At 35.0% G+C, this 19350-nt stretch overlaps 5 protein-coding genes across 6 annotated transcripts; 4 read left to right on the forward strand and 1 right to left on the reverse strand.

The window, feature by feature from the left end:
• The first annotated feature begins 1783 nt into the window (after positions 1-1783).
• LOC105959468 (fatty acyl-CoA reductase 2, chloroplastic) lies at positions 1784-5011 on the forward strand. Its single transcript, XM_012983577.2, has 9 exons — positions 1784-2196; positions 2309-2409; positions 2599-2798; positions 2879-2979; positions 3088-3286; positions 3510-3671; positions 3794-3875; positions 4358-4746; positions 4834-5011. The coding sequence occupies exons 1-9, from the start codon at positions 1857-1859 to the stop codon at positions 4997-4999; spliced, it is 1740 nt and encodes a 579-aa protein (XP_012839031.2). The 5' UTR covers positions 1784-1856; the 3' UTR covers positions 5000-5011.
• Positions 5012-6804: 1793 nt separating this feature from the next.
• Positions 6805-9825, forward strand: LOC105958932 (fatty acyl-CoA reductase 2, chloroplastic). 2 transcript variants are annotated; one of them, XM_012982932.2, is made up of 10 exons: positions 6805-6850; positions 6884-7212; positions 7317-7417; positions 7504-7703; positions 8050-8150; positions 8261-8447; positions 8537-8698; positions 8833-8914; positions 9029-9420; positions 9534-9825. In XM_012982932.2, exons 2-10 carry the CDS (start codon positions 6912-6914, stop codon positions 9679-9681), a joined length of 1674 nt encoding a protein of 557 aa, XP_012838386.2. In that variant the 5' UTR covers positions 6805-6850; positions 6884-6911; the 3' UTR covers positions 9682-9825. The 2 variants fall into 2 exon arrangements, with proteins under 2 accessions (XP_012838386.2, XP_088670179.1); XM_088814053.1 differs by having other exon boundaries at positions 7513-7703.
• Positions 9826-10026: 201 nt separating this feature from the next.
• LOC105959469 (Nucleic acid-binding, OB-fold-like protein) lies at positions 10027-11322 on the forward strand. Its single transcript, XM_012983578.2, has one exon. The coding sequence runs from the start codon at positions 10147-10149 to the stop codon at positions 10945-10947; it is 801 nt and encodes a 266-aa protein (XP_012839032.2). The 5' UTR covers positions 10027-10146; the 3' UTR covers positions 10948-11322.
• A 1149-nt stretch (positions 11323-12471) lies between these two features.
• Positions 12472-14708, reverse strand: LOC105959470 (GPI-anchored adhesin-like protein). The gene has a single exon (XM_012983579.2). It carries the CDS (start codon positions 14509-14511, stop codon positions 12634-12636), a length of 1878 nt encoding a protein of 625 aa, XP_012839033.2. The 5' UTR covers positions 14512-14708; the 3' UTR covers positions 12472-12633.
• An 846-nt stretch (positions 14709-15554) lies between these two features.
• On the forward strand, positions 15555-18972 carry URH2 (uridine-ribohydrolase 2). Its single transcript, XM_012983580.2, has 9 exons — positions 15555-15725; positions 15853-15968; positions 16473-16532; positions 17144-17329; positions 17413-17517; positions 17606-17702; positions 17813-17920; positions 18012-18147; positions 18660-18972. The coding sequence occupies exons 1-9, from the start codon at positions 15680-15682 to the stop codon at positions 18766-18768; spliced, it is 963 nt and encodes a 320-aa protein (XP_012839034.2). The 5' UTR covers positions 15555-15679; the 3' UTR covers positions 18769-18972.
• Positions 18973-19350: the final 378 nt, after the last annotated feature.

A 19350-nucleotide genomic window follows, 5' to 3' on the forward strand; every position in this document is an offset into this window, starting at 1 on the left:
CACTCGGACACACCCAGACACTTCTCGAACACCCGTGTCTGGCCGTGTCGTAATTTCACTAAAAGTAGGACACCCGTGTCGGGCAGTGTCCACAATTTTAAAAAAGTTGAGACACTTCTCTTACGTTTTAAGAGAGAGCCCTAATAAAAAAAATGCGCATTTTCTTTTCTCTGTAATACACATTTCCTCTGTTTTCTTTGTAAGTCACCCAAAACTCCAAAAGTCTAACATGCAACGGCGACCAAGAACACTAGCAACAAGGGCGGGCGGTTCTCTTATGGGATGACGACTTATACATATTTTTTTACAATTTATAGATGTACCCCTATATTTTTATTATTTATAAATATACCCCTATATTTTTTATATTTACGCGTGTCCGTGCAGCATAGGATAAAACGAGTACAAAAGTGATAATATGCCATATAATCTCGAAGATTCCACTAAATTTGAAACCGCAAGGGTGGACGTATAAGAATATTTATAGTTGAGGGAGGTGGTTGTAATTACCCAAGCAAAAAGAGAATTTTCGTAATTTAACCATACCTCAACTCATAGGTGGTTGTAATTTACCCTTGATGATATATAAAAATAGGAAAACTACATATAACCATATACATTCAGAAGGGACAAGAATGTAATTAAGTTTTTGTCAATAATTTCTCTAATAGCAGCCATATACGAATTAGACGACAACTATTTCAGTGGCATTGGATTAGTTTCAATCACGTCCCTTTGCAACGTTTTCCACTTGTTGGAATTTGGGACCAGTTTCTTATTTTATATATATATATATATATATATATAATATTTGAATTTAAGTTAGTTTGTGGGATGAGAAAATATCCTCCTTATCATATTTATGATATTTTTGACTTAAAAAAAATAAATATTGTATTTCGATTCATGAACTTTTCAATGAAATTGAATGAGTCGACCAGGTATATATATATATATATTTTTTTTTGAGTAAGAGTCCACCAGGTATATAGTCGTCTTAAAAAGAACACATTACTAACCGTGTGTGTATAATTTTAATTTATTGTGGTATTAGACGGTTTTGTCTACATATAATAATTCGTACACACCCGTGTGTATGTGTGTCTAACAAGCAGTTATTTATGTAGTGTAGATTCACGGTTTTAAAACCACATTGTGTATTTCATCAGACGTAAGAACTCATAAGCCATATTTGACCATTAGTAAAATTTGAATATCGCAAAATTACTAGAAATAAACTTAAATAACTTCAAAAGTCCTATTATTTAATTAATTATACTTAATTAAATCCTCAACCAAACGAGACCTAAAATTTCTCGACCTTGCCCGCCGTCTCTAGATTATTTCCTCCATGTTTCGGTCTTCGTTCGCGTTCTTCATTTCTTCTTCTTTCATGTTTTGACGCCGATTTGTTTTAACAAGACCTAAACAATAATATATATAAATTGATTAAATAGTCAACTATAATATAATATAAATAAATAAAAAGTCGTTAGTAAACAATATTGATCAACTAAATAATGCGAGGTACTTATCAATATCATTAAAAAAAACAAAATATGGTGTAGTAATTTTCAGACATCAATTCAAATTTCAACCCCACGACAAATAATAATAAATATATAAATGTTTTTAGCCTATTCACTAAAAAGTCTAAAATAAAATAATTTCATGCATGGCAACCCATTCCCATGCATGCATACCCCACCACAAACATTGTACTCTCCTTCTCTTTCCTCTCTCTATAAATAGAATACAACAATTCCATTACCAAAATCGTACAGCCAAGGTTTTTCAAAGGCATATTTATATATATATATTTATAATTAAAAAGAAAATAAAAAAGAAAATCAATAATGTTGATGACTCAAAGCTCACTGTTCAGCCCTCCAATCAATTTTTCTCTGAAAAAACATTACAATGAAACCAAAAATATCGCATTATTTTCCGGTAATAATTTGCGTGAAAATAAGTTGTCGTTGTCGTCGAGAAAAAAAATAGGGAAAACTGGTGTTCTTTACAACGGGTATTCGTATTTCACTTCACCGTGTCACCCTCTCCAGCTCGATTTGCCCAATCATTTTAACGGTGACGACGACGATGACGATGACGTCAGCACGGACGGCATTGGGATAGTTGATTTTTTCCAAGGGAAGAACATACTTATTACTGGTGCAACTGGCCTCCTTGGAAAAGGTAATAATAATAATTAATTAAATATTATATATATATACTCCCATGCATAATTACGTTTGCATTTAAGTTCTGACATGCATGTAATAATAACTTTTTTATTTTTGTATTGTAGTGATTGTGGAGAAGATACTAAGATCAACCCCAGTTGGGAAGATCTATTTACTGATCAAGGCAAAAGACAAGGATGCTGCTTTTCACAGATTAGCAAATGAGGTGTGTGGTTTAATTTTCAACAATAATAATAATTATGGCAAATTAGTAATTACTCAAACAATAAGGACTTTTTCGTAATTTGTTTATACCTCAGAGGGTGGCCGTAATTTGCCATAATTAATAATTAATAAACTTTTCCTAAGTTTGTGTGAGAATATATATTTAATATTCTTTTTTTTTTTAAATCAGATTATAGATTCGGATTTGTTCAAATGTCTGAAAGACGAACACGGGGAATCTTACGAAGCCTTTGTAAGAGAAAAACTGATACCCGTCGTCGGAGATATATGCGAACCAAACATGGGGTTGGATTCCGATTCTGCTGACGCACTCAGGAAAGATGTACACGTTGTTATCCAATCTGCTGCTAGCACAACCTTAAACGAGAGGTTAATTAATTAATTAGTTACCTAATTATTTTATTATTTCCTCAAATATATATACTAAGTATACATAGTACTATTTCCAGATATGACGTGTTAATTGAGGCAAACGTGACCGCGCCTCAAAGAGTGATGAGATTTGCCAAGACATGCAAAAACCTCAAACTCTTTGCCCAAATTTCAACTGGTAATTAATATATCTATATTTTTAAATACAATTATGTATATATGTATATACATAAAAATTAAATTAAAACGTTGTAGTTTAAATGGGGTTTTAATCGTGTACGTGTAGCATATGTTAACGGAAGAAGAGAAGGGGTAATGCTGGAAGATCCGCTGATTATGGGAGACAACAGAAGAAAGGAGGATTGTGATGCGAATATTCCTCGTCTAGATATAGCTGATGAGATAAACTTGGCTCTTAAATCTTGTAGCGCTGCCGCATCGGATTATGACGTCACAAAAGACTTGAAAAAGCTTGGCCTAGAAAGGTATGTATATATATATTTAATTTTTTTCATTAATATTTTATCCAGTGGCGGATCCAGTATAGGAGCCAGAGGGGGCCATTGCCCCCACCCCAACAATTGTGGAATCCCTATGTTTCAAATAAGATTTACCGTATCGGCCCCCTTTAATTATGAACGTTTAAATGCGTTTGGACCCCGCGTACTTAAGATTCTGATTCCGGTAGGGACTTTATCGTAATTACAGGGCAGAGTTGTTTGGATGGTACAACACATATCACTTGACAAAGGCAATGGGAGAGATGGTGTTGAATGAAATAAGAGGAGATGTGCCTGTGCTTATAATCAGGCCAACTGTTATCGAGAGTAGCTTTAAAGAACCTGTCCCTGGATGGATACAAGGCAATAGGTGATAAACGACGTCGTTTTCATACTTTTTTTTTCTATTAAAAAAAAAACTTCTTTTTTGGGAAAAAATCATTTAATTTTTTATCTAGCTAATTTTTTTTTTTAATTATTAATTTATGACAGGATGTTTGATCCGGTGATAATTTCTTATGGAAAAGGACAACTTCCAGCCTTCTTTGGAAATCCTGAAGTGACTATGGATATTGTGAGTATCAAGAATTCCCATTTTTTATGGTTCTTTATTGACGACGACCGAGACATGGTCGGGTCAACGTCTCTTGACCAAAATAAAATAAAATAATAATAATAATAAAATAAAGGGTAAATTACAACCACACCCTGAGGGAAAGTTTAATTAACAAAAAACCCTTCATTTTGAGAAATTACATCCAGCCCCCTGAATTGTAAATTTCTTGTATCTAGGGTGTCAATGTAAGAAATCTATAAATAACTGGTGTGTATGTAATTATAGAAAAATAATGGCTTTTTTCGTTAATAGACGTTATCTCAAGAGGGTGATTGCAATTTACCATAAAATAAAAGGAAAACGAGGACCTTTAATTTGAGTTTAATTTACAATTTTTGGATCTCGGCCCGAGCCCACTGGGCCCAATTAATCAAAAGTCTAATTTGTCGAATTTAATAATACTTTATTATTTTTTAATTTATTTGTGTTTTTTGTTTCAGATACCAGTGGACATGGTGGCAAATACAACGATTGCAGCTATAGCAAAGGAAGCAAATAAAAATAAGCCACAATTGAACGTGTACCACGTGGCATCTAGTAATAGGAATCCCCTCAAATATACGGACTTTTTCGAGTATCTATACGAGTATTTCAATTCGTCACCTTTGGTCGAATCTCAAAATATCTCCCGAATCGAGTATTTCAGTGATTTCAACGATTTCTCCGAATACACGCGTGGCGAAATTTCACAACAGCTAGAGACAAATAATGTAGTGGGAGACGAACATGGTAATGTAATTCGAAAGGCCCAAAATAAATGCCGAGCCAGAGTTGCGTACGCGCAACAACTATGCAAGATGTACGAATTCATCGGTTTCTTTAACGCAAGGTATATGATCGATTTTATGTTATTTACGCACAATTGTGCATAAATAAATACATTGGTTTAGCTAAAATTTATTTTTGCTATTTGCAGATTTGACACGGGAAATACGGAGAAGTTAGTGAAGGAAATGTCGAAAGAGGAGAGAATTAACTTTGAAGTAGATGTGATGAATATAGACTGGAGAAAATATTTTCAAGAAATTCATATCCCTGGTGTGAAGAAGCATATAATTAATGGGACAAGAGCATCTATTTAATATATATATATATATATATATATATATATATATATATATATATATATATATATATATATATATATATATATATATATATATATATATGCTACTTGCATGAGTACGTTTTATGTATGTTGGTGTGAAATCTATTAATGTATTGCAAGTAACTGTACACTATCTTCGTTTCTTGAAATGATTGGAAATAAAATGTAATATAAGAATCCAATTATTTCAATTTATTTTTGTGCTGCTCGCAAAAAAAATATAAAATATAAATGAATATAGTAGCGAATTATCAATATTTATGGTACTATTAAAGTGGAATATGATATATCGATCGACATATCCCACATATAATAATGATTACTTTGGACCGAAATACTTGCACAAAAATTTAATTCTAAATAAATTGTAGGGTAAAATTCATTTTGCACCCCTGTACTATGATAAATATATCGTTTACCCCCCTGAAGTATTGAAAACATCAAATACCCCCCTGCCGTTAGTTTTTTTCTTCTAATTTCGTTAGTCAAACCCTTTGACCAACTATTGCAAAGAAATGTTGGCTTTTTTTTAACGAAAATACCCCAAAAAATTTCTATATATAGATTTCAGGGCTTTTAGTTTTCATTTTTTGTGGGTTTTGTGCCGTTAGTTTTCCTATATATAGAAATTTTTTGGGGTATTTTCATTAAAAAAAAAAGCCAACATTTCTTTGCAATAGTCGGTCAAAGTGTTTGACTAACGGAATTAGAAGAAAAAAACTAACGGCAGGGGGTGTTTGATGTTTTCAATACTTCAGGGGGGTAAACGATACATTTATCATAGTACAGGGGTGCAAAATGAATTTTACCCTAAATTGTATAGTGTAACGTATTTCTTTGCAGTTTGCATGGGAATAGAGTAAATTAAAACAACACATGTAAGAATAATTATACTTTTGGTCCTTATACTACTGATAGATTTTGATTTGTAAGAACCATTTCATAGACTTTAGTACTGTCTTAACCATATTTTGTACTTGTAGGATTGAAATTTGAAACATACTATAAATTATAATAAATTCATTTGTAAAGACATTTAATTTGTATTTGCTTGCATACGTAATTGCACATTCACTTGGCAAATCAAATGAAGCACATAATTAATGAAATAACTTCCCGATTAATTAGAAAAGAAAAACAGTGTTTGTAAGTAGTGGAATCGCTTCAACGAGTTGACCCATCCCATCTTTCATTTGGTACTTACATTTAAAATTGTTTGACAAAGATAACCGAGTTTCATAATTGCGTTTTTTTAATTTGTAAAGAGAGAAGGTGGATTACCTTGCTCATACTTTAGCTGATTATGCGTTTTATGATTGTATGCCGGCATATGTCCAGGGGGTTATGGCCCCCAACATGTCTTAAATCACTATTAATTTATATAAAAGTACAATTTTTTGTGTGCACAGTACAGTAACGGCTCCTCTCAAAAAAAATAATGCATTCAACCTCGTCGGACTCAAAATCTTGGCTTCACTAATGTGAAAAGACCTGAACTTTCTCCATAATTGACCGATTTGGCTTAATATAATTTTCAATCCTAAAGTGTAGATCGAACCTAATGTATTTAATCAGTGTTAGCTAATTAATTAGGCATATACACTAGATTAGCTTGGCAGTACAATTTGGCAATATGTTTATACCTATCCGGCTATCCCATGTTAGCCCCTATTTAATTTGCATTAATTATCATCACCTAATTAATTATTAATGACCTGCTTTTATTTTTAATTAAAATCCTTAAAAAGTTTATGTTTGAAATTGAATTCCCCACTATAAATTAAAAGTTTTTGTTTGAGTTATTTCAACCCTTACCAAGCTAATTAGTTTAAGAAGAAAAATTCTTCAAAAAAAAAAAAGTTTAAGAAGAAAAATAAAAATAAAAAATGTTGCAAATTCATAGTTTATTTTGCAGCCATCCAACAACAAAATTCAATATGGCGAAATATTCCCACAAAAATTCATCTCTTCGCACTTATGAAAATAAAAAAACAAGATCACGAAAATATATTGGGAAATCGGGTGTCAATAGTTTATACTTGAATTCTCTTCACGAACCTCTCGGAGTAGAACTGCCGTCGTCAGCGGTGGAGACTAGCGGCAATAGTGGCGGCGGGATAGGCATCACTAAGTTTTTCCAAGGAAAGAACATTTTCATTACTGGTGCAACTGGTTTTCTTGGAAAAGGTACATATTAATTGAATTTTCGAACTATCGTATTCAAATATATTATATATAACTATATAAGTTACATTTTATCATTTTTGGACATATATATATATATTTCCCAGCCTTGGTCGAAAAACTACTGCGATCGACATCGGTGGGTAAAATCTACGTACTTATGAAGGCGGACGATAAGGAGAATGCACTCGATAGATTGTCAAAAGAGGTAATTAAATTAAAATTTCAACCTTGGTTACACTTATTAATATATAGTCATATATATTTTTCTCTAATAATTTTTTTTATTTAAAGATTATTCAGTCCGACTTATTTGAATCTATACGAGAAAAACATGGGAAGTCATACGAAGAATTTGTACGAGAGAAATTGATACCGATCGTCGGGAATATTTGCGAACCAAACCTAGGAATGGACACATATTCCATGCATGCTATTATGGATGAAGTAGATGTCATAATTCAATCTGCAGCAAGCACAGCCTTCAACGATAGGTCTACTTAATTTTTTTAATTAATTTAAATAGATATCAAAAAAATTCATTCCTAATTCCGAATCTTCCGATTTCATTTTTTTAGAACATTTTTTTATCGGGAATGTGAGTAGAAATATGATCATGAGATTTTGGTTTCCAACCCGATTTTAATTTCCAGAAATTTTCAATTTTCTTGTGAAAATTAGATTTTTCGCAATATCATACTATTATGCAATTTATATGTGGATCCTAAAAAATTACGATTTCCAAAATTTCAATTTCCGGTTTTAATTTTATTTTATTTTATTTTATTTTGAAACGGAACTGAAATTAGTTTTTTCACTTCCGAAAATAATTGATTTTAGATACGACTACCTAATCGATACAAACGTGAATGCACCTCAACGACTAATGAGGCTAGCTAAAAGATGCAAGAACCTCAAACTTGTTGTGCATATCTCAACCGGTAAGAATACGCGAAATTAAAAATATAATTAACATACACAACAATATATGATGTTGTCTTGTACATAAGTATTTTGGTGCTAATTAATATAAACAAGTTAACAAATGTAGCATACGTTAACGGAAAACGAGAAGGATTAATCTACGAAAACCCACTGGTTATGGGTGAAAACGGGAGAAAGCAAGATCATATAGTAGATATAGCCAATGAAATCAACCTGTCTGTGAAATCTTGCATTGCCGCCACCGCAGACTCTAATAATTCGTCGAAAGCATTGAAAACCCTAGGCGTCGAAAGGTTATTTAATTTTCTTACATATATGCTCATTTCTTGGATGGAATTTAGTAATTTATTCATATAATATTTAATTTTATTAATTTACACAGGGCTGAATTTCTTGGATGGAATAATACATATACATTGACTAAAGCTATGGGAGAGATGATTTTGAATGAAATAAGAGAAGATGTGCCACTGCTTATAATAAGGCCAACTATTATTGAGAGTACTTACAAAGAGCCTTATCCTGGATGGATACAAGGAAATAGGTTTAAATTTATATTTATTTTTTCTCATTTAATTTCTAGCAATTTTTTTTTTCTTTGGTCCTTATAATTTCTATATATTACGACGTAGTCTTTAACTTGGCTGCATTATTGCTTTCGATTTATGAATACTATAGAATGTGCGATCCGGTAATTATTGCTTACGGGAAAGGGCTGCTTCCGGCTTATTTGGCTGATCCGAACGTGCATCTGGATGTTGTAAGAATTTCACGTTCCTTAATTAAGTTAATTAGTTATATGTAAGTCATTAACATCTATGACCTCGTTTATTATATTTCGTTACGGGCCGATTAAGTTATGTGAATTTTTCAGGTTCCGGCTGACATGGTGGTCAATACAACTATCGCAGCTATTGCAAAACATGGAATTGTAATTAATAAGCCACGTGGTGAATTGAATGTGTACCATGTGGCGGCCGACTATGCGAATCCTTTGCGAATGTCTGAATTATTCGAATATGTTTACGAACACTTTAGCGCAAACCCTTTAACTTGCTCCACAATTATAAAGAAAATGAAGTTTTTCAATGAATTTGATGAATTCTCGAAGTACGTTAGGGATGAAATGGACGTTGTCGTAAGAAATAATGCAGTTGGGTTTAGCGAGAAAACGCTTCAAAAGATTGAAAAACAATACAAAGCAAAAGTTGCTTATGCTGAGGAGCTATGCAAGATTTACAAATTCATAGGTTTCTTCAGAGCCAGGTTTAATTTATAATTTAAGACATGAAATATAATGAATCATCATCGATGAAATATAATTAGGTGTACATAATAAACAAAGTTTGATCGATTCGAGTTCCAAATATTTTTGACAGGTTTCATAGTGGCAACACCCGTAAATTACTAGAAGAGATGTCTGAAGAGGAGAGAGACTACTTTGAAATTGATGTGACAAAAATAGAGTGGAGGAAGTATTTTGTCGAAATTCACATCCCGGGTGTACGAAAGCATCTTATTCATTGAAGCGATCAAGACTGATATGTAGAATATAAATCTATATAATATAAGCAAAATAAATAAGAACATGACTTCTAGATCCAAATCTTCAATATTGTTTAATTTGTATACAATTGAAAATTTGAAATGAGTCCTTCCAATTTATTATTATTATTATTATTATTATTATTATTATTATTATTATTATTATTATTTATTGGTTTTGGTAATTGTCAGTTACAAAAGTCAATTAGTCCAACTCAAAAGCCCAGCTGCGCACCACAGGCCCACACCAACTCCGTATTCGGGTGTAACCCGACCCGAATATGTTTGACCCGATTAGGTCGGGTCAAAACCCAGATAAACCCCATCCGGCCGGATCTATACATTCCTAATTTGAAGACGTAACCCTAGAAGGGTAGAATCAAGTACAGAAAAATCTCGTCTTTTTTTCCGGTGATTGATTTCATTTGACAAAGCAACAAAATCAGTATGGCGTGGAAAGGAGCACTCCGGCAATTAGCTTCGAGTTCAGCGAAATCCGCCGGAAGGAATTCTTCAGGGCGGATCACTATTTTCCACAGAGGCGGCGGAGCGAAGCGGCTGCAGCGAACAATAGATCTGAATCGAAGCACTGCCGCCATGGGCATTGTGGAGAGGATCGAGTACGATCCCAATCGTTCTTCTCGAATCGCTCTAGTGCGATGGGAAGGTGGGATCCACCACAAAAGGAAAGGCTTCAAAGAGGAACCGGATTTGCCGGCGAGGCTCGAATCCACCACCACCACCGCCACCATCCGCGGCGGTCCATTTGCCTTCTCTTCACTGCCGACGAACCGATCGCCGCCTTCTGATTGGTCGAAGAAAACTACCGTGAAAGACGTTTTAACCTCTGCATTTTCCTCTCCAAAGGCCAAGGGAGAGTCATTCGGTAATTTCCCAAGGATAGCGGTGGCGGGGGCGAAGGCCCCTTTCTTCGTTTTCCGGAAGAGAGAGGAAGTCATGAGAGAGAAAGACGGAGGAGAAAACACGGGCACATTCTCTCTTAGTGAGATCCAAAAGTGGAGATCAGATAGCACTGTATGGGCACATAGGATGAAGCGGCAAGCAGCGCTCTCTTGGCCGAGTTTTGTTAAACGGGAAGAGATTTTAGCGAACCAATCGAAGAAGAAGCCGATTACAGATAAAGCCTTACAGAGCAAACCCGATCGGGCAAACGTCACTTATATAATAGCCAGTCATCAAATGGAAGCGGGCAAGATGGTGATGAATTGGTCTAAACCTTCTGAGTAGCCACTCATTACAAGAACAATCGAATCCAATTTGGTAGTAATCTTATTATTCTACTTGGTTTAATTCAAGTTTTGTGGGAATGATTAATTGGATTACGATGTGTGTGAATTCTGTTTTGTTTTCTTCGCACGGAAATCTTAAAGAGGTTTAATGTTTTTCTGTTAGACATAATTTTTGTTTCTTTTTTATCTTGACATATGCGTGTTCGGTTGCGATTCAGTAGAATGTCCGATTGGGCGATTATTTCTTATGCAAAAGGGCTGCTTCCTGCTTATTTTGCTGATCGATACACGCATGCATGGATATTGTAAGAATTTCACAACGAATCACGAGTTTGAGTCGTATGAATAAAGAACATGTTCGTTGTATATGTAACCATGTTCTTGATGTTCTTTTATGTGAATCCTTCGCTCTATTTTTTGTTTTTAAATATATAAAAGGTTCTTGTAGACATGGTGGTGAATACCATAGTTGATAGTTGTTTTCGAATTTCTGACTTCTTCGAAATGCATTTATGGACACTTCATTGTAAACCTGTTAACTTATCATGACTCCGAAAGTAGTGTTTAGAAAATGACGTTCTTCAACGTGACTTCTCAAAGTACGCAAGGGATGAAATATAGAGCAAAGATTGCTTACACGGAGCAACTCTGCAAGATATACGAGTTCCGAGCTTTCTTCGAAGCCAGGTATGAGCATTTTTTGAACAAATTAACATAAAAACGGAAAAGAGAGAAACAATATGTTTAAAACCAACAAAAAAAGAAACAGAGAACTTTATGCACCAGTTAAACATGACGACAACATTCTGTGGCTCCGAAACCTCACAAGTTGCTTAGCCTTATAGGCATGATCATGCTCCGATGAATAACCCTTCAAATAATCTACATGGACTGAGTTGTAACGACGGTGGTGGGGTCCACGTGAGGCCGGAGCACCACCAGTCTCCGGCATGATGATGTCATCATTTGTGTAGAAATCTTCAATATTGTAGGTTTGTGTTGCTGCTGCACCATAAGAGAGGCATTCGTATTTTCTTCGAATTTTGTTCTTCTTCAGTGATTTGTATACTATTGGAATCAGTCCTTCCATTCCTTTTTTTTTTTCTTGTAGATGATTTTGGGGTTGGGAGAGGCAATTCAATAATTTCAAGACTTCGGTTTATATGGATTTGGTGGGAGTGGGAGTCATTTTTTTTAATAATAATAACAATTATTATTATTTTAAATTTTTTTTTTTGTGGTTAACGTTTACTTGACTTGATAAACCATATCATACAAGAAAAATGAAACTTTGAGTGACTTTCATAATCATTCATGGCCCCTCAAAGAAATCTTCTTCTTTCTTGGTATATAAATCTGGTCCACCTATTAATCATGTTCTAAATATGTATTAATTTAATTTATATATTCTAAAAAGAATTGACTCGTTCTACAGCATTAAGACCAAAATAATGTAGTAGTTGCATGACTTGGTCAACCATTCTTTCATTTTTTTTTTTGTATTTAAATTAATCATATTATCCTCTTAAACCACTTCAGATCACTCTACTTCAATCATTGTATCCTCCAAAATCCACTCTCAAAAGTTTGTAACAACGGGTAAAAAGCACGACGAGAGTCGAAAACATTACAATATAATTCGAATTCGACACGAAAGATAATACTAATACGAAGAATGAAACAACTATTTGACCTGGCTTTCATGGCAGCAATAAGTCCAGTTTGAATCATCAGAAGCAACTAAGCCACCCCCATCAGTACTAATACTAATAGACTCTGCATATACACTCCGTTTCTCCATCACCGATTCTTCCTTCCCTCTAGCTGAAATACGAGGTTCGTAATCAAGAATCATCGGAGACAAATCGTTGTCTACCCTCGGACCATTTTCTTTATTTTCAACTCCCATGCAGTTACTTCTCTCACCACCTAGGTATGCCTTTTCGTCTTCATCAGACAAGCATCGACAGAAATCAAGTTCGTCGGTATTCGTCTCGACTGTTCCACTTGCCAGCTCATCGTCCCGCCACGATATCTTTATCCGAGATAACTCCAAATTATCTAATAATGTAGCATCATTGGATACCCAAGAAGAAACACTGTCCATGTTTTCTTGATGTCGATTAATGCCATTGTAACTTGGTGGACCCCACATCGACACCTCACTCCTGGGTGACAGCTTCACCATGTCGAGAGTTTCTCTTATCGAATCGAGTTCAGACAGAACAAAATCATCAGTGTGATGTTTTTCTAACCTTGACCTTTCATTACAGACATCTGTGCTGAAATCCGAGTTTGGTGTCTCAACGATATCTCGACTACTTAAAGAAACGGTAGATCGTGTCGAATTAGCCGACAAAAACCCATCCTTATTCTTGTTCCAATTTCGCCCTTCATCGGCCAAATTACCTATGCTGCCACTCCCACTATATCTACTTTCATTACACACAAAATCGGATGCATTTCCGCATAAACCAGAAGGCGAAGATATTATTACATCAAGTGATGCACCCGAATCAATATCACACGCCATACGACATTCGTCTGCCTTGTTCTTACAATCACTTCCTTCATTGCAAGGAGACAACAGCCATCGAACCGAAGCCTCGGCGAGTAAAGGGATCGAAGGATCCCGCAACAAATCATCGGTCAAATCCTTTTCATCCTCAAAAAGGTTGACTTTTTCGGAACCCCCTTTAAGACTACCTCTACGCCTGCATTTTCTCTTGTCCGTGACACCCGAGATGAGGTGGCCTGCACCGTAACAAACAGGAGTTGCCGCCGAGTTTAAAACCAGTATTTTAGAATGGGACTGGTTTTGAATTTCGGGCGATAACGAGGCCTCGACCGGAGGTGTTTTCACAGTGGCGACACTGTTATTGTTAACTCTCTCATCTTTCGAAACTTCGATCACAGATCGTAAACCGGGCCCGCTTGCTAATTTACCCACAGGAGTACAATTCAATGTACTATTGTTAGCTACTCCAAGCAGCTCAAAGGGTCGCTCGATTGAACCGTTTTCTTGCGATTTTTTCGTCTTTGCCCTAAATTGTTCGGACCCTTTCTTCAATTTGGTCACGCGGTTGTTCTGAACGGATGAAAGCTTCGATCGTTGGGCATTTTTGTAAATTGGTTTTGCTTTGTTTTCGATGTTTTGACTGTGGGTGAGGGTTTGAGGTGGGTTGGTTCTGGATTTCTGCGGAAAGGGTTTTTTCGGTATTTCATTTTCTTTGGATCTGGATCGCAATTTCTTTTCGGGCTCATTGTTCGCTGATTTGGGGAAGGTTTTCAATTTTTTGTCGAGATGGGTTGTCGAAGAAGAAGAAGACGACGAATATGAAGAACATGAATTTGAAGAGAGCAAAAAACGTAAACAATTTTTGGGAGCTAATAATTTACCAGAAACAGCAGCTGCTGAAGAAGACGAAGAAGAAAGATTCGATTTTTTTTTGCTTTTGTTTTTCAGATTAGAAAACCCATTGAGATTCTGCAATGGACTCCTCTTCTCGCAGCTCTCATCCTTCTCTCTCCTCAATTTCTTCCTTTTGCCCTCTTTCTCCATTGTTGTCTGCTCTGCTCTCTCTAACGAGGTTTTCCTTGTGACAGCGAATTGAAAATGAATAATTAATGGAGTTTACCGTTGGTTTCAAAAAGTGACAACGGGCGGAGGGTTGTTGTCTCTTTTTGCAAATTCGTCTTTTTGTGGGGGGCTTGCTCTAATTTATTGTAAGATTATAATTAAGGAATTATCAATTATCCATAGTCATAGATTCTTGGCTATGTTTTCATAATTTATAAATTATGAGTTCTAAATTTTATCATTCAATTTGAATTATTTTCTTCTAGATTTCTTTATTTAAATTATACTTAATTGAGATTTTAATTCAAATCTCTTTATAATATCTCTTAATGCAACAAAAGTTTTTCGGTTCGTCTTTTTTTTTTTTATCCTTTCTATCTGCTTAACGCATTTTTAGTCAGCTCGTAACTTACCACTTCTTGCTCCACTTTTTTTTGGTAAGCTCGTCACCCAGCACTTCTTGCTGCTCTTTTATGCGACCCCAAACATACCGGGAATCTTCATTCTTCCGAGCTGTCTGTTGGCGGACCTTATACAAATGGATTTTTCCCCAGTCTGGCCCATTCTATTTCTCGTCACTCATAGGGCTTCTGGCCCAATAAACTTAATTATGTAGATCGGATCTAAGTCTACCAAATCGAACCGGTCACCATATATTTAGAATTCATCTTGCAAATTTTTTGGGGAATCTATTTTACAATTGCATAGGATTTTATACTTATTTTGCCAATAATTTGATTATGTTCATTTCATGATTTTTTTAATTTTCTTTCAAATTAATAATTTGTTAAATATTTGTAATGTGATCTAAATGGTCCATCCTAAATTATTTAACTTAAATCCAACATATTAATCAACTAGGGGTCTGCAATTATTTTTTCAAAATTAAACTTTGATTGATTTTTTCCCAATTTAAACAAAGCAATTAAGAGAGTAAACATACAGTGATAATTCTTTATTTATTAAACTAGTGATAATTAAGTCAAATGAATTCCTTTTTCACATATGTACGTACTTTGAGAAAGGCAAGTTCACAACATCCAAACAAAGCCTTAAATTAGTTCGGTCCGTACTTTCTGCCCAATTTTTAATTACATACATAATTGAGTTGCTCCCAAAACCCCAATCGAGAAAGTATCAGATCAAAACAATGGCGGAACGCAAGAAGATCATCATCGATACCGATCCCGGCATTGGTATATAAACGCCAATTTGAGTTATATTTTTGTTTTGCTTTGAAATTTCTCTCTCGTATTGATTTGTGAGAAATTCCCAGTTTGTTTTGGTTTGGAACTGATGTTGAGATGAAATTCCGTTGATCAGATGATGCGATGGCGATTTTTCTGGCGTTGCAATCGCCGGAAGTTGAAGTAATTGGTCTGACTACTATTTTCGGCAATGTCTATACTACCCTCGCCACCAGAAATGCTTTGCACTTGGTAATCTCTCTCTCTCTCTCTCTCTCTCTCTCTCTCTCTCTCTCTCTCTCTCTCTCTCTCTCTCTCTTACTTTTCACAGTTTGGATCGAAATTTGAGTTGAATTTCTGATCTGTAGGGTACACTGATTTTGTTTTGATGAGTAGGGTACACTGTTAACCTGATCTAATTTGTTGTAGCTAAGGAACACTTGTGTATTTGTTCTATAACTAGTGTAGCAGCCTAGGAGTTGTTCATTAAGAAATTAGCGATCGATTTCGATTTAGATGATACAGTTATTGCGATGGATAACATAAAGTTTATTGTACTGTATGCGAACTATTTTATGACCTTGTTCTTGTTCCATGGGAAATTCTTTGGATTCTGAGAATTCGGTATTGAACAAACACTTTTGGGTGTGGTGGGACTAAGCTGACGCCTATTTCTTATCAGTCAGTTTTTATACATTAATCGGAATATTCATATCATTGGATATTTTGATCGTAACTTCTATTTTAATATTGCAGTTGGAGATTGCTGGAAGGACAGATATTCCCGTGGCTGAAGGATCTCACGTGACCATCACTGTATGCATGATTCTACTATGTGCAACTATTTTTTCGTTTTTATACTTCATTTTAGAAACAGAGTGTAGACTTTTGGATTTTCTGTTTTGACTGTCAATTTCAAATCAGTCAGTAAGTATATGCTTTGGAAATGTTTATTTACGTTTAGGTTATCGTCGTGCAGTTCTTACATGAATCGCTAGTGCAGGAAGAGTTTTATGGTCAATATGATGAACTCTTTAGCTGTCTTTTCCCATTTGGGCAGAAGAATTTCCTCCGACCAAATTTAGGATTTAACCGGTTTAGTATTAACGGATAAGGTTATAGACAATATAGTGTGTTGGAATTTCATTTCTCGATTATCTAAAATGTGCAGAAAAGTACTGCATGATTGCTTGGGTACACAACTTCTTGCCAGACCATGAAGCTACTTTATTTCCAGTTTCCATTTCTGCAATTACTCACGAACTAGGAAACCAAACTGAACAATGACCATATAATTAGAAATTAATGAATGCTGGCAAAATCTTGTCTGATCACGATTCTTTTTCTTTCTTGTTTTATTCTTTTGTATTGATTTACTGAGCAAGTTTTTGTTTGGTATGATTAGTACAATCACTTTTCATTTATAGAAAGGTACGAAGCTACGAATTGCTGATTTTGTTCATGGTACGGATGGACTGGGAAATCAAAATTTTCCTCCGCCCAAAGGGAAGCAAATTGATCAATCTGCCGCAGACTTTCTTATCCAACAAGCTGCTCTTTACCCAGGGGAGGTCACTGTGGTGGCTTTAGGGCCTCTAACAAATATTGCACTGGTTAGTTTCTTGAATTTCCTTTGTAATCGATAGCAATGTGTTGCTTCTTTCTTTAATATTTATGAAAATATCTATTAATGCAGGCTATACAGTCAAATCCTTCTTTTGTTAAAAATGTTGGTCAAATTGTCCTTCTTGGTGGTGCGTTTTCAGTCAACGGAAATGTGAATCCGGCATCTGAGGCAAATGTTAGTTTTCGAACAAACTTGTTTTATTTATGTGTGCAAAAATTCTTTTAATTTTAAAATATTTTCCTTTTGTTATGATACCGACAAGATTTTTGGAGATCCCGATGCTGCGGATATTGTATTCACAAGTGGAGCTGATGTTCTAGCTATAGGAATCAACGTCACCCATCAAGTTGTTCTGACTGGTATAATTGGACGAAATCATTTTAGAATTAAGTGAATACTGAATAAGCCTTCCAAATCTTGCAATTAGCCTATTCTCATTTATTCTTGCCTTTATTTTATTTTTTTACAGATGCCGATCGAGAGAAGCTGGCAAAATCGAGTGGAAAGTTTGCGCAGTATATTTGCAAGATTTTAGATGTGTACTATTCTTACCATCATGATGCCTATAGCACAAAAGGTTTGGTCTGATGAACAAGTAAATTAGATAATAGATAAAAAGATTATAAAAGATTTGTTTGATGTGAATACTGTACTGCCATCTGATGCAGGTGTTTATCTTCACGACCCAGCAACTGTTCTTGCAGCTGTCGACCCTTCATTGATAACCTATGTAGAAGGTGTCGTCCGTGTTCAGACAGTGGGCATCACTAGGGGTCTCACATTATTCTATAACAAGCAGAAAAGGTACAACTGTGTAATTCTATGCGAATGACTTAGAAATAACTGGCCATTGCAGGATAAACAAGAGATGTTATAAAACTATTTATAGCTAATATATAACATTGTGTATGGTAAAATATGATTGCAGTGCAATCTTCTAAGGCCTCGTTTGGTTGCGGAGATTAGCCATGATTAACTAAATAATTGGACTTTGTTTAATGTTTGGTATCCCCTATAACTTGCTGGGTCGACCCGCAAATATTATGTTGTCATGGCTTCTCTTGCCTTCTACGCATGTTTTTTATTGGATCATCGAAGGTCCAGTTATATAACTGGGTTTCATTAGATTATTTAGTTGTATATTGACTAATCTTATATTGGCAATCAAACGAGACCTAAATATTTAGGTTGAACCAGTGAACCATATCTTCAGCCTGATTAATTTTGTATGGTACAGTAGTCTGTCCTCTTAATATCTGCCGTTTGTAGTGATCTGCGGTGAACTAACACGTTTTGAATTTTAACTTTGTACCAAGGTTTGCGGAAGTTACTGAATGGTCTGATTTACCGACAGTCAAGGTTGCAGTTACGGTTGATGCTTCTAGAATGGTTGAATTGGTGATGGAGAGGCTCATGCACTCGTAAATTTGCTTGGATATAACTCTGTAATTTATTTTCTTTTTTTCCTTAATCTGTATCTGGTTTTTATATATTAAATCTGGTTCTGCTCTTTTAATCTCATTAAGATTAAAACCAACATTCCTCGACTTTGAAATTGTAAATCTATATCAGCTACAGATGGAATGACCCATGATCATTACACTTCTTTGTTTAAGTTTGCTCCGAAAATTAGCACCAGAGGACTACTTGGGTTTAATCTTTTTAATAAATTGGGTCGGATCATAAGTTTTTCTAGGGTTGGGTCATTTAATTAATCGGCCGGGTCATACCTACTGTATTGGGCCTGTTTATAATTGCACCGAGTATTAATTAATTGGGCCGAGTAATTAATAACTTATGTTGGGGCTTTTTTTAATTGGGCAAAATCATAAATTGTTTATGTTTGGTTGGGCCGAAAATGGTCGGCCTGTTATTTAATTGGGTCGAATAATTAGTTGTTAATGGTCGGCCTTTTATAAAATTGGGACGAGTTACAAGTTGTTCATTTTGGGCCGTCTAAATATTGGACCTTGGTAATTTTCCTTGGGTTGGCGGGGGAGAGGGCGA

This window comes from Erythranthe guttata, chromosome 14 (assembly GCF_056151865.1).
Source record: "Erythranthe guttata isolate IM_541 chromosome 14, IM_541, whole genome shotgun sequence".
Lineage (NCBI taxonomy): Eukaryota > Viridiplantae > Streptophyta > Magnoliopsida > Lamiales > Phrymaceae > Erythranthe > Erythranthe guttata.

Excerpts from the sequence above, each read along its gene's own strand:
- LOC105959468 (XM_012983577.2), top strand. The coding sequence starts at position 1,857 with ATGTTGATGACTCAAAGCTCACTGTTCAGCCCTCCAATCAATTTTTCT. Across the intron at positions 3,287-3,509 it reads AAAAAGCTTGGCCTAGAAAG|GGCAGAGTTGTTTGGATGGT; the intron begins GTATGTATATAT and ends TCGTAATTACAG. Across the intron at positions 3,876-4,357 it reads CTGAAGTGACTATGGATATT|ATACCAGTGGACATGGTGGC; the intron begins GTGAGTATCAAG and ends TTTTTGTTTCAG.
- LOC105958932 (XM_012982932.2), top strand. The coding sequence starts at position 6,912 with ATGTTGCAAATTCATAGTTTATTTTGCAGCCATCCAACAACAAAATTC. Across the intron at positions 7,704-8,049 it reads AGCACAGCCTTCAACGATAG|ATACGACTACCTAATCGATA; the intron begins GTCTACTTAATT and ends AATTGATTTTAG. Across the intron at positions 8,151-8,260 it reads TGTTGTGCATATCTCAACCG|CATACGTTAACGGAAAACGA; the intron begins GTAAGAATACGC and ends TAACAAATGTAG.
- LOC105959469 (XM_012983578.2), top strand. The coding sequence starts at position 10,147 with ATGGCGTGGAAAGGAGCACTCCGGCAATTAGCTTCGAGTTCAGCGAAA.
- LOC105959470 (XM_012983579.2), bottom strand. The coding sequence starts at position 14,511 with ATGGAGAAAGAGGGCAAAAGGAAGAAATTGAGGAGAGAGAAGGATGAG.
- URH2 (XM_012983580.2), top strand. The coding sequence starts at position 15,680 with ATGGCGGAACGCAAGAAGATCATCATCGATACCGATCCCGGCATTG. Across the intron at positions 15,969-16,472 it reads CCAGAAATGCTTTGCACTTG|TTGGAGATTGCTGGAAGGAC; the intron begins GTAATCTCTCTC and ends TTAATATTGCAG. Across the intron at positions 17,921-18,011 it reads TGATGCCTATAGCACAAAAG|GTGTTTATCTTCACGACCCA; the intron begins GTTTGGTCTGAT and ends CATCTGATGCAG.